General features: G+C 35.8%; 1 protein-coding gene across 1 annotated transcript; it reads right to left on the reverse strand.

The window, feature by feature from the left end:
* Positions 1–316: 316 nt before the first annotated feature.
* Positions 317–4,875, reverse strand: LOC120070222 (Nucleotide/sugar transporter family protein). The gene is made up of 8 exons (XM_039022102.2): positions 4,524–4,875; positions 3,595–3,702; positions 3,434–3,468; positions 2,915–3,027; positions 2,527–2,788; positions 2,137–2,405; positions 1,591–1,752; positions 317–776 (listed from the first exon to the last, which is right to left on the reverse strand). Exons 1-7 carry the CDS (start codon positions 4,626–4,628, stop codon positions 1,628–1,630), a joined length of 1,017 nt encoding a protein of 338 aa, XP_038878030.1. The 5' UTR covers positions 4,629–4,875; the 3' UTR covers positions 317–776; positions 1,591–1,627.
* Between the last annotated feature and the right edge of the window lie 8,600 nt (positions 4,876–13,475).

Consider the following 13,475-nt stretch of genomic DNA (forward strand, 5'->3'; position numbering starts at 1 on the left):
ATAATTTACAAAATTTGGAACGTCACACACTCTCTTTTCTCACTTTTCCTTTCTAGGATGCAAGTAACATAAACCTGAACTTTCCAACCCCACACTTCACAAATTCAGGTTTGTTAACATCACATTCAAACCTCCTTCAAAATATCATATCAAAACCAGATATATAAGTCCTTACCGTAAATAATGAATACAAATGAATTTGAAACTCAGTCAAATGATGAAACAAACTAGGAAGTCAGGCTTGCTCAAAAAGGGTTAAAAAAATGGGAATCAGGCCAACAAATTTTAAACTCCACAGAACGTTGTACAGACAGTATTGAAACGGTAAGAACTTTCTATCAGAATTCTGAAAGATTGTAAAACCATTGAGATTCACAACAGTACAATATGTTTGGACAGTTGCAACAACCATCGGAACCAAGAAAGCTCAATTCCAATGCTATATGTAAAACAATCTGAATCATTTCTATAAGCTGGGAACAAATCTACACATAAAAGATCTTTGTTTTGAATCTACCTGACAATTGCCATATGGTTTCATTTTCGCTTAACCAGCAAGAGACTGTGTCACTGGTTGTCAGTTCATCGGTGTGGGGTTTGAAAATTGAACATAGAAAGTTATAGAACTGCCAAAGAATTCACGTCGGTTGATCTTTACTTTTAACAATAGACTGTGGATACATATCTCTATATGTCTGAATCTGTCCCTACCATCAGCGAACTTACGTTTCTTATCACAGTAGCAGCGACAAAACACAGTACATTAAAAGGTGCATCTGCAAATAGTTTCAAACAAAATACTTTTAGCAAATGCATATAGATATATATACTTTTAACTATAAACACATTGCTTGTAAACTATCCCCATTTAACTATAAACACAAGCAAAAAGTGCTTACTAACAAGTTATTCAATGTCTAGTGTGCTTTTAACATGCTTCCAATTCCTACTGTTTAGCATGCTTTTGACACGCTTTCTATTGCTACCGTTTAGTGTACTTTTAACATACTTCCTATTCCTGCTGTTTAGTCTGCTTTTAACATGCTTCCTATTCCCACCATCAGCAAACTTACGTTCCTTAACATCCTTTTAACCACAACCCTACTGTAATTCGTCACGAAGCATTTCTGACTAAATTATTTTTTATTTCACTTTTATGTTACCCCATATATAACCAATTTGAGTGGCAATTTTCAACTAGAGTTGACTAAACCCAAAACCTATTAAGAAAACTTAGTAGACCTTTCCTGCAACTGAGAGTGGAAAGGTCCGCAATTTCCTCTAGAGCGTTGGATTCAGCTATGAATTCCCTTTAGAAACTATCATTTTGACTGATATGAACTTTTGACACTCATTGAAGGAGATGAAAACTGTAATAAAAGAATATAGGAAATTGAACTATGTGTATGAAAGTTAGATAGAGTGTTGTAAACATGTTGAAGTCTTTAATAGATAAGGGGGGAAATGTTAAATTTAAATATTGTCTTATAATACTGCTGGTGTACCCTCACGCTCCCTTCCAGGTCTTGGGGGCTAAGGCTAGGGAGGGGGTGTGACAAAAACAGAGGGAAAACAAGAGCAAACACATACCTCATGATAACTACACCAAATAGCCCAAACAAAGTAACTATTTGTTGCTGGACGAGGATGTGACCATTGGGATGGATTCAGGCTGATCAGAATCATTAGGACTTCCTCGTGAAGCTTCCTTTTTCAACTTGTGATTGTTGTACGCCACAACTCCGGCAATGGCTGCGTCAAGGTGATGGTAATTAGAAACAAATATGGGGATTTGACCTTCTACTTGAATTCTTTATATAATTGCGAGAGTACCTTGTTCATAATCATAAAGTTACGTTGCTATGAAAGAAAATATATATATATATATATATCTCCAAAAGTACAAAAGAGAATTCCCAGAATGAAAGAATAAATGAGATTAGAACTTTGCTATACGATAAGGATTTGAACAGAGACCTTAACAGAATTTTCTCCAGGGTCCACATTTAATTGGAACAAGATTCCAAAAGAATAAGGATAAGCTAGAGCATAGAAGATATACCTAGCTTTAGTAGGTTATGAGTAAATCGGTTCATTACATTAAGATATGAAAAACACCAATAGTCATGTACTTACCAATGCCATATCCAAAGAGATTAATAATGGTCAACTTTACATCCGCAAATAAAAGAGCAGACAATAAGACCACAATCCAGTCCTTGACAACTCCAGCAACACGAATAGTCAAGGCACTTGTATGTGTAATAACAAGGAAAACTGAGAGGTTGAGTGCAAAAGTACAGAGAGAGTTGAGCACTAGTATAACAGGAGGAAAATTCCATGATTCACGTGCTTCCATCTTTGGTTTCTCCAGAAAGATCCATGGAATGAGCAGGCAAAGGGCACTACACAATCCAATAAAATAATTATTGTAAAGATATATCCTGCACGTAGTACAAAATTTTTCAACAGTGTCTATGTTTACAAGAAAGAGAGTACACTTAGTACAGACTATATAGTACATGCCTGCAGGGACTAACATAGTACATGATAGATATAGGATTCAATTTTAGGCCCTTTCTTTTAACCAGGATCTCCATGAAAATTAGTCTCAGAGCTTCCCCTACAACGCCTCCCATTTGGTAAACAACACCAATCCAACTGATGTTTATTTCTCCATACGAAGCCACTAGAACGCCAAAACTTATCACTGACATGATCAGTAACATTCTACAGCTCATTAACTCAAGACCCGCTGCAACTCCAAGAATAAAAACGGCAACTGGCACTGTAAAGGACATTTGGGAATCCATTGAAATGGTATCGTGATAAAGGAAAAATGAACCAAACTAATATTAGGTAATATGCACCAACAGGTGCAGTCGGGATGATGCTCTATTCCACTAAAACTTACTGATTGCTTTCAGCATTTGTGCGAAGGCAACAGAGATATACAGGTAAGCTGTGTTTCCCAGCCAAAGAGTCATTGCAAAGGTTGCACCGATCGGGATTACTGACGTAGCATACCTAAATCAGTAATGTTTCATTAGATATCACGCCAGGACATAAGAATCAGAGTAATTAACATAAATAACACGAAGCAAAATTTCCTTAAAGAAAGAAAAATAAATATAGACCCCACGCCGAAGATCTCTTATGCTTTGAAGAAACTATACATCATCATTAGCTTTGGGCAGACAATTTTACTTTAAAAACAGCTTCAAAAGTTGGTGAGTCGACTTAAAATTCAAGATATTGTTGTCTACATTCTTCATGCAAAAACTTAAGAGATTCTAATATCCCGTAATCCATACCAAAGATACTCATAAAAATTTTCTACCATTCATTCGCTGTATTAAGCAATAAATTCATACACAACAACTTTGTAAATGTGATATATGATAATAGACTCATATACAGTAGCTTTACATACATTTCCGCACTCATACCTTCCTCAATCTTCAGAACCTGAGATAATAAGCAGACTGAGGTCAATACATTCTTGTTTCATATATATTTATATGCAAATATTAAAGTATGCACAATATAGTTATTGCTCAATGCCAACCCCACAATATCAATAATCCATAATACCTTGAACACTTTAATGAGTATAAAGCATAAGATGGACGAGAAGATCATGTGGAGTAGAGTCAAAGCAAGAGGATAAGGAAAATTGATTTCCTTCGAGGACAAGACCCACTGCAGAAAAAGATAAGACAACTAAAAAGGCTTGTCAAAGCAACTTCTGAAATATATATTCATGTTATATGAAAAGAATAAGTGATCATTGAATTTATTTGAGAGTTTAACAACATAGAATAGGAAGATTCAAAGCTCTGACTTGTTGATAGTGGAGTTAGACTCAGGTTCAAGTGATCATGGTATTATGTATGATATGAAATGAATCAATTGATAAATAAATTTCGCATTAAATTTGTTTATTCTCTTTCACAGGTGACAAAAAGGTTAATGTAGGCCGTTCCCTCAAATGTTTTGTTTGACCATCTTAACGGAAAAGCTACTTAATTAACTCGAGGTTGCTGAACGGCTCCTGGAAGGAGAAGAAACGTCCTAACATAATTTGATAATAACGTAATGAAACCTAAGCAATACGTCTTCTAAAAGTAATTAAGACGTACATGTTCAGAACGAGTACTAATTGCCCTAAGCTCAAACTTCTCTTTTCCAATCTCTTCCCACGTTAAAAATCACCATTGTACGAGACTGACTAAAAATGGAACCATTGCCGCCAAATTCAAACCAGAACCCAGCCAACAGCCAACTAATAAACAGATACCCAGAATCATGCACCCTAAACCCAAAAATCAACAGTCGATAGAGCCGAAGTCAAGATTCAAAACCCCCCACAGAACAAAGAATGTTTCTTCAAAAGCATAATCGAGAATGAACTAGATCTAGGACACATTTGATGAAAAGTAATCGAAACAACAACTGCAGGCAAAGACGAGTAAGAATACAAACAAACGATCAACCAAAGCGAAAGGAAACGAGGGAATCACCTTGTTGAAGAAGATCTGGCCACTGGAGAGAGCAATATAGAGAAGAAGGTAAGCGTAAGTAAGCACCTCCCCTTTGAAAAAGCCTTCCGCTCGACGATCCGCCATTGTCCGTCGTCAATTGCAGCTCCGATAAAACGATTCTTCAGTTCAAGCTTCCTAGTTGATGAATTGTGTGGATGAATTGCATGTCATTTGCAATGGCGGATTTTAGATTCGTATAATATCGATAACAACAACCGCGTAAAAGAGAGAGAGAGAGCAGAGTAGAGAAGCAGCAAAGCAAGAATGAATAAATATGGATTTTTTTTCTTTCTTTATTTCTTTTTTTTTTGGGTATAGACTTTGATATTTTACAAAATTAAAAATTTTAAATGTATATTTATTACATCGTTACTTATCAAGCAATAAACTTAGCTTAAATGATAAATTATATATTACATCCTCTTTTTTACCTTCTTTCTCGATTCAACAATTAAGAAAAATGGAATGGTCATTCATCAATAGTATCTTTATCCATCTATCTATATTCGAATTAATTTATCTCTATGTTTTGATATTATTCTCTATTCGCAAAATTTATTTCGTAGAACTTAAATTTTGTATTTATATTAATTTAATGGAAAGTGAATACAATCTTTAATACATAGTATTTATTTCTTGAACGATCAACCTTTTGATCTCCCTGGGTGATTGGTCTCTGGGCTTGTTGATATTTTTGGATGATCGACCTTTGGACTTGTTGATTTTCTTAGACGATCGACCTTTGGGCTCTTGTTGATCTTCTTGGAGGATTAGTGTTCACACGAGCCTTCCAAAAAAACTATTTTCGTGGAGTTGAACTTGAATTGGTGTTGATGTTGAGCTTGATTTGATGTGATATGGTTCGATCTCTAGTACTTGATTTTCTGATTTTCTCGGTTGGGTGGATGTGCTTGACTTGAAGAAGAATAGCAAGCACTAAACGTTCTTGAAGTAAAAGTCTTGGAATAGTGTTTGTGTCTTCAAGGGTTTTCTGTCATCTAGGAGTGCAGCTTCAAAAGTTTTGTGAGTCTTCTGCTTTTTGATGAATTCTCTCTGGACTCTCTGAATGTAAAATTGTTTGTATGGACTTCAGTCTTCAAGCGTGGTCAGAATGTTTGTATCTTCAAAGGATTTTAGTCTTCGGGATGCGGATGCTTGCATCTTCAAAAGACTTCAGTCTTCAGAATGTTTGTATTTTCGAAGAACTTCAATCTTCAGGCGTGGTCAGCCGGAATTAAGAAGTCTTCTGAGTGTAGAGAATTATACTCTCTAGAATTGTTGACCTCTCCAAATAGAGTTCACAAGTGGGCTTGGGATACATGGGCTTGGCCTTTGGGCCCAATTAGTTGGACTTTGGCCCAAATAATAATATCAAATTGGGTCAAATTAATCTTATCTGATTCAACGGTCATGATAAAACACGTGGCGTCATCGAAATTTGTCTTCAATTTCTATTCGGGACATATGTCAACTTATAATTGAGCCCAAATTTAATGATTTGGAATGTTGTCATTAATTTAATAAATGACGCGGCAACTTGTGGTCCAAAATTTCTCATTCGACAAATGGATAAATCTCGAAAAATATAAAGTTGGAATCAAAATCCAAATATATTTGTTCTTGAATTTGACCTCAATTGATGTGTTATTCAAACTATGAATTTAGTACATAAGTTTAACTTGAATTTGGAATAAAATTTGGAATATCGCCAAATTTACAAAAAAAAATTGAGCTTTGTCCCAATTTAATTTGATTTAAATTTAAGATCAATTTAGGATATGCCAGATTTTAATAAAAGATCAATTGAGATTTTTTTCTTATCTACAATTTATTTCGATTGAAGATAAAAAAAAAAAAAAAAAAAAAAACTCAAGGCTAGACAACTTGAATTGGGAATAAAATTTTGAATATGGCCAAATTTTAATTTGAGATTTTACCCCAATTTGATTTGGATTTAAGATAAAATTTGGAATATGCCCATTTCAATAAAAGATCAATTGAGATTTTTTTTCTTATCCGCAATTTATTTTGATTGAAGATAGATACTTGAATTTGGAATATGACCAAACTTTAATTTGGGATAATTTAGATCTTTTCCAGAACTTGATTTGAAAATAGATATAAGAACCTAAATTTGGATGAATTTGATATAAAATTGATATAAAATTTGGAAGATGCCCAAATTTTAATTTGAAAATTTATCCTCAATAATTTGGCTTGAGGATAAAAGTCGGGTGATTTGGTGATTTAAATTTGGGATAAAATTTGGAATATGCCCAAATTTTAATTTTGGCTTGAGGATAAAACTATGATTTAGTGATTTAGATTTGGGATAAAATTTGGAATATATCCAAATTTTAATTTGAGATTTTATCCTTAATAATTTGGCTTGAAGATAAAAGTATGATGATTTAGATTAGGAATAAAATTTGGAATATGCCCAAATTTTAATTTGAGATTTTATTTACAATTTAATCTCAATGTTGAACAATTTGATTTTGAATAAAATTTGAAATATGACCAGATTTTAATTTGTGATTTTATCCACCACTTAAATTTGATTTTGAATAAAATTTGGAATATGTCCAAATCTTAGTTGAGGATAAATTTGAGGAAAAAATCTAATAAGATTAAATTAAATAAGAATTTTGTTTAATTTAATTTGAAATTATGATAGAATCAAATTAGGAAATCTAATAAAAAATCTAATATTTTAAATTAAATCTTTTATTTGATTTGAATTTTCTAATTTGTTATGGAACCTAGGTAACCTCTATAAATAAGATCCCAAACCCCTCCATTATCTCCTCATCCCTCCTCTTCTTCTAATCTTTTCTTTCTCTTATTTTCCTCTTTTCTTCCAACGTTCCCCCCATTTTTTAATTTTTTTCTTTCTTTCTTCTTTTTTTTTTCCTTTTTTATTCTTTTTTCTTTTCAATTTTCCTTCCTTTTTCTTTTCTGTTTTGTTTTCTTTTTTCTTTTTTTAATTTTTTTTCTTACAAAACGAAGCCGCACTTGACTTTCGGAGATGAAGCGAAGCCGCACTTGACTTTCGGAGATAAGCGAAGCTGCACTTGACTTTCGGAGATAAGCGAAGCCGCACTTGGCTTTCGGAGATAAGCGAAGACGCACTTGACTTTCGGAGATGAAGCGAAGTCGCACTTGACTTTCGGAGATGAAGCGAAGCCGTATTTGACTTTCGGAGATGAAGCGAAGCCGCACTTGACTTTTGGAGATGAAGCGAAGCCGCACTTGACTTTTAGAGATAAGCGAAGCCGTACTTGACTTTTAGAGATGAAGCGAAGCCATGCCAGACTTGTGGAGATGAAGCGAAGCAACGTTAGACTTGTGGAGATGAAGCGAAACGATGCCAAACTTGTGAAGATGAAACAAGCCACGCCAGACTTTGGAGATAAAGCGAAACTGTGCCAACATTTTGGAGATGAAATGGAGTCGTGCCATCAGTTTGGAGACAAAGCGAAGCCACACCATGACTTTGAAGATGAAGCAAACCACGCCAGACTTTGGAGATGAAGTGAAGCTGCGTCATGATTTTGTAGACGAGCCATGCACACTGACCATGAACTTGAAGATGAAGCGGAGCCATGCACACCGACCTTGAGCATGAAGATGAAGTGGAGCCATGCACATCAACCTTGAACTTGAAGATGAAAGTGGATCCATGCCACCAATTTTAAACTTGAAGATGGAAGCAGAGCCATGCACATTGATCTTGAACTTGAAGATGGAAGTGGGGCCATGTAAGCCAATCTTGAACTTGAAAATGGAAGTGGGGTCATGCACTCCAATCTTGAACTTGAAGATGGAGCAACATCGATGGAGCCTCTGAACTTGAAGATGGAAAAGCATCAACGAGACTTTCGCGTTTGAATTTGAAAAAGCATTGAAAAATCCTCTCATTTAAGTTTGACGAATCATCGGCGAATCCTTTGCACTTGAGCTTGAAGAATCGATGAACCCTCCGCATTTGAGCTTGAAGCATCGGCGAATCCTCTGCAGTTGAGTTTGACGAAGCATCGATGAATCTTCACATTGAGCTCGACTTCGCGACTTTGAGCATGAAGATGACATTGCAAAGCCTCAGACTTGAGCATTTGACGAAGCCTTTGAACTTGTAGATGGAGAAGCATCCAAGTTTGATTTTAAAGATGAAGCGAAGCGCATTCCAAGTGTGTGCCTTTTATTTATTGTGCTAGCTTCTTACGAGGGATGAACATCTTCAATCCATTATGTTGCCCTCAATAGGGATGAACATCTTCAATCTGGAGTGTCATTCTTTAACAGGGATGATCAACATCAATATTGTAGTATCATACTTAGGTGGTTGTGGTATCTTTTCTGATGAACTAAACTTAAATTTCTTTAAGTTGCCTTCGTACCCTTAAAGAAAGGGATCAAATCATGACGTAGTTCAAGTTTTTTTTTTTTTTTTTTAACTGAACTGAATTTGAAGTTTTTTTCAAGTGCCTACATACCCTTCATAATGATAAGGATCAAGTCATAATGTAGTTAAAAAAGAATGTCTTTTTTATGCGTGACTGAACTTAAATTTCTCTAAGTTACCTATGCATCCTTTATAATGATAGGGATCAAGTCGTAACGTAGTTCGTACAAAGATTTTTTTTGGGGCCGTTCATATTTTAAGCTCATGCGGGCCAGGAGCATCATGCAGTTTAGGCTCTTGCGATGATGAGCTTCTTCATTTAAACTTCAGAAGCTCTTATTTCATCATGGTTTTGATCATCCTATTTATTTGTAGGATTCGTCAATATGATGAGTTTTGACTTCACTATTAAGGAACCTTCTGTACTTATGTCAACAGAAAATGACCTCTTCATGCGTGAAGGGACACGACTGTAAATATTTTCGTCGTTGTTTTCTTTATGGAATGACATTGGCTTCAAGATTTTCATCCTTCATTTATGTTGATCGTTTGTTGTCTTGAGACGATCAAAAGCAGATGCTGAAGGTTGATCTTTCTTTGATGTGGATATATTTAGCCTTTTGAAGGCTGAAGTTCGAGCAGAAGTAGTCGTTGGACATTGGTCTTTTTTTCCTACTGTGGCCATACTCAATCTTTGAAAGACTGAAGATCGAGCACTTGAAGGCTTAATACGATCAAAGACAGAAGTTCTTTGCTTCTCTTCTGAGTCGTTGACTTCTTCAACAGTCATATGATTGTTGTCGATTTCCACTATGCCGATAGTGTGACATGCAATAACTTCTGATACTTTCTTTGGATGATTATTGATAAAGCTTCTTGGGAGAAATTCTGTCGAAGTTGTCGGCCATCGGAATTGAGGGAAGTCCTTGTCTTCTTTTTTAGCAGGCTTAGGCTTCCGTGTCATCTTTTTGCCTTTCTTTTTATGAGTCTTGTTCCTTCTTCTATAGCTTCGATAGGAACGCGGCTCTTTTTGGGTGGAGTTTGACTGTCTTCTTTTTCGACGAGTCACAACTATCACCTTGCGTTGTCATCTCCAACGAGCTCATCTTTCTTTTTGGAATTTGTTGTTTGAATCTCTTACTGAAACCAAACAACTATAGGCTCGAAGGCTCCGAACTGGATCAGGCTTTGTCTTTGAGCATGAGACACAGACAGTATTGGAACACTTGAAGTTGTCGCTACTGTAGCGTGGTTTGTCTGAGCTATTTCATCCAAATCTAGCTCAATCTTTTTTTCATGAGCCAACTTTAGAATTCGTTCCTTCAACACGAAGCACTTTTCAACTGGGTGACTAACGACCCGATGATACTTGTAGTAGTTAGGATCATCTACTTTTCTTGCTTGTTCCGGCCGTTTGCATTCTGGTAGCTAAATAAGTTGTTTCTCTAGCAGTTGCTCCAACATATCTGCCACATCAGAGTCAGAGAATGGATAAACCTTATCTTGTCTGTCTTTAAGAGTTGGACGACGCTTCTCACTCTCATTGTACTTTCTTTCAAATTTTGTTTGTTTTCCTTTGGAAGAAAATTTGTGTGGGGTCACATGAACGACCATAGATTCTTTTGTGACACTATCCACAATCTTTTCAGTGCCCTTGGATTCATTCTTATATTTTCTCCCTTCTAGGAGTAGGAAATCTTTAGTTCCCCTGTTGGCAATGCTCAACTTCATATCATGAGCGCGTGTTGTCAACTTCTCAAATGTACAAGGTTTTATCCCTTGTAGGATGTACAGAAGCTTCCAATGCATGCCTTGAGTGCACATTTCCAATGCAGATAATTCAGTGAGTCTATCTTTGCAATCCAGACTCAATGCTTTCCATCGATTGATGTAATCGATGACTGTCTTTCCCTCCCACTGTTTGGTATTCGTCAACTCCGTCATGCTAACAGTGTGCCTTGTACTGTAGAAGCGGTTCAGGAATTCCCTTTCTAGCTATTCCCAACTATCAATCACTTCTTGCTCCAAATCAGTTTACCAATCGAAAGCATTTCCTTTCAAGGTACGGACGAACTGCTTGATTAGCTGGTCTTCTTTGGTTCCTGCATTTTCGCAGGTTTCAATGAAGTGTGCAACATGTTGTTTTGGATTGCCCTTTCCATCGAACTCCTGGAACTTTAGAGGTTATACCCAACTGACATTCTTAGGTTGTCGATTCTCTTGGTGTACGACTTGGAGTACATAAAAGAGGACTGTAATGGTCTTTCGTACTGAACCCGTATGGAGTTTGTAATCATATCCTGCAGCTGTTAAATTGATAGGGTGGCAACAGAGGTAGATTGTTGTGGCTGGTCTTCCTACAAGACAGTCTTTTCTTTGTCATTGGCTTTTGTAGTTGGAGATTGACTCGACTTAACGGTTTTTCGAGCTTGTATTTGATCTCTTAAAGCAGCGATTTCATGATCTCGCTCTTCAACAACCTTCGTTAGGAAATTTATCTTCCTTTCCATCTCTGCCATGACTGACTTAACCGTTACGTTAGTCACCATGACAGATACTACATCAAAGTACGATTCTTTATCTGATAGATCAGTAGTAGAAACATAGCCGTCGAACAAGGGATTTTCTCTAATAACGATCCCACCTTTACTAGATTCCATTAGTTTTTCCGTGATGACAGGGCTTATGTAAGTATCATTTGCGACAGTAGCTTTGGATACAACTTTCTTTGGTGCCATTTATAGGTTTATTGACTTGGATGACGAGAAAGAGATGAGAGGTAGAAAGGTCCCATTGGGCGTGCCAATTTGTTCGCACGAGATTTCAAGAGAAATTTATTTCGTGGAACTTGAACTTTGTATTTGTATTAATTTTGTAGAAAGTGAGTATAATCTTTAATACATAGTATTTTGATGCTTTCAAAATAAATTATAATCTTTAAGCTGATTGATCTTCTTGAACAATCGGCCTTTGGGCTTGTTGATCTCTTTGGATGATCGGTCTCTGAACTTGTTGATCTTCTTGGAGATCGGCCTTTGGGCTTATTGATTTTCTTGGATGATTGGCCTTTGGGCTTGTTGATTTTCTTGGATGATCGGGCTTGCTGATTTTCTTGGATGATCGGGCTTGTTGATCTTCTTGGAGGATTAGTGTTCGCATGAGGCTTCCAAAGAAACTATTTCTGTGGAGTTGAACCTGAGTTGGTGTTGATGTTGAGGTTGATTTGATGCGATGTGGTTCGACCTCTAGTACTTGATTTTCTGATTCTCTCTCGGTTGAGTGGATGTGCTTGACTTGAAGAAGAAAAACACTGAACGTTCTTGAAGTAGAAGCCTTGGAAGAGTGTTTATGTTTTCAAGGGTTTTCTGTCATCTTTTGAGAGTCTTGGGAGTCTTATGCTTTTTGATGAATTCTCTCTAGGCTCTCTGAATGTAGAATTGTTTGTATCTTTAAAGGACTTCAATCTTCAAGCGTGGTTAGAATATTTGTATCTTCAAAGGACTTCAGTCTTCAGGATGTTTGTATCTTCGAAGGACTTCAGTCTTCAGGCGTGGTCAGCTTCAGGAGTTAAAGAGTCTTCTGATTGTAGAGAATTCCCTACAAGCTCTCTGGAGTATAGAATTGCTGATTTCTCCAAATGAGGAGAGCTTCTCTATTTATAGAGTTCACAGGTGAGCTTGGGCTTGGTTGATCCATGAGCTTGGCCTTTGGGCCTAATTAGTTGGACTTTGACCCAAATAATAATATCAAATTGGGCCAAATTAATCTTATCTGATTCAACGGTCATGATAAAACCACACGACGTCATAGAAATTTGTCTTCAACTTCTATTCGGGACATATGTCAACTTCTAATTGAGCCCAAGTTTAATGATTTGGAATTTCGTCATTAATTTAGTCAATGATGTGGCAACTTGTGATTGGTCCAAAATTTCTCATTCAACGTTCTCACAATTGTTCATTAATTCAATAAAACTATTTCAATAGTCTAAAACACATTATTAAAATTATGATATTTACGTGTTTAAAAAGAATCAACCTTCAATTTTTTTCAAAGAATCAAGATATTACTCAATGAACAAAAATGATCAATTCTTTTAAGATAACAATTACAAGAACGAGAGGCTAAACCTTCAACTTAAGAGAGAGTGCATGTTAATTAACACTGTGCTAAGTTTACTTGTTTAAATTTTGTTCCAACTTTGTTTATTTAGTTTTAAAACTTTTCATTAGGACCTACCACAAATTAATTTTACTCCTATGAATCAATCATTTAACTGTTTAAATAACACGAAGATTTTTATACAATCATAAAAAAATATATTAAAATTATAAGTACCAACTTAAAATTAAGTTCAATTATTATTATTATCATAAGAAACACTACAGTGATAAATGAAATAAAAAAACCTCCTAGTTGATTACAATACAATTTATATACCGTATTCCCTGGCTTGTCTTGTTGGGATTGGTAAGATGTATCCCACATCGTTTATTTTGTTTAAAGGGATGGGCTCCTAAGCTATA

The sequence above is a fragment of the Benincasa hispida genome, chromosome 1, assembly GCF_027475165.1.
Source record: "Benincasa hispida cultivar pf3 chromosome 1, pf3_genome.v1.1, whole genome shotgun sequence".
In the NCBI taxonomy this organism is placed as follows: Eukaryota; Viridiplantae; Streptophyta; class Magnoliopsida; order Cucurbitales; family Cucurbitaceae; genus Benincasa; species Benincasa hispida.

What these genes read in the sequence shown, in the direction of transcription:
- LOC120070222 (XM_039022102.2), bottom strand. Translation starts at nt 4,628, where the DNA reads ATGGCGGATCGTCGAGCGGAAGGCTTTTTCAAAGGGGAGGTGCTTACT. An exon ending in TACTCATTAAAGTGTTCAAG is followed by an intron (nt 3,469 to 3,594) that starts GTATTATGGATT and finishes TTATTATCTCAG; the next exon opens with GTTCTGAAGATTGAGGAAGG. An exon ending in ACAAATGCTGAAAGCAATCA is followed by an intron (nt 2,789 to 2,914) that starts GTAAGTTTTAGT and finishes TGTCCTTTACAG; the next exon opens with TGCCAGTTGCCGTTTTTATT.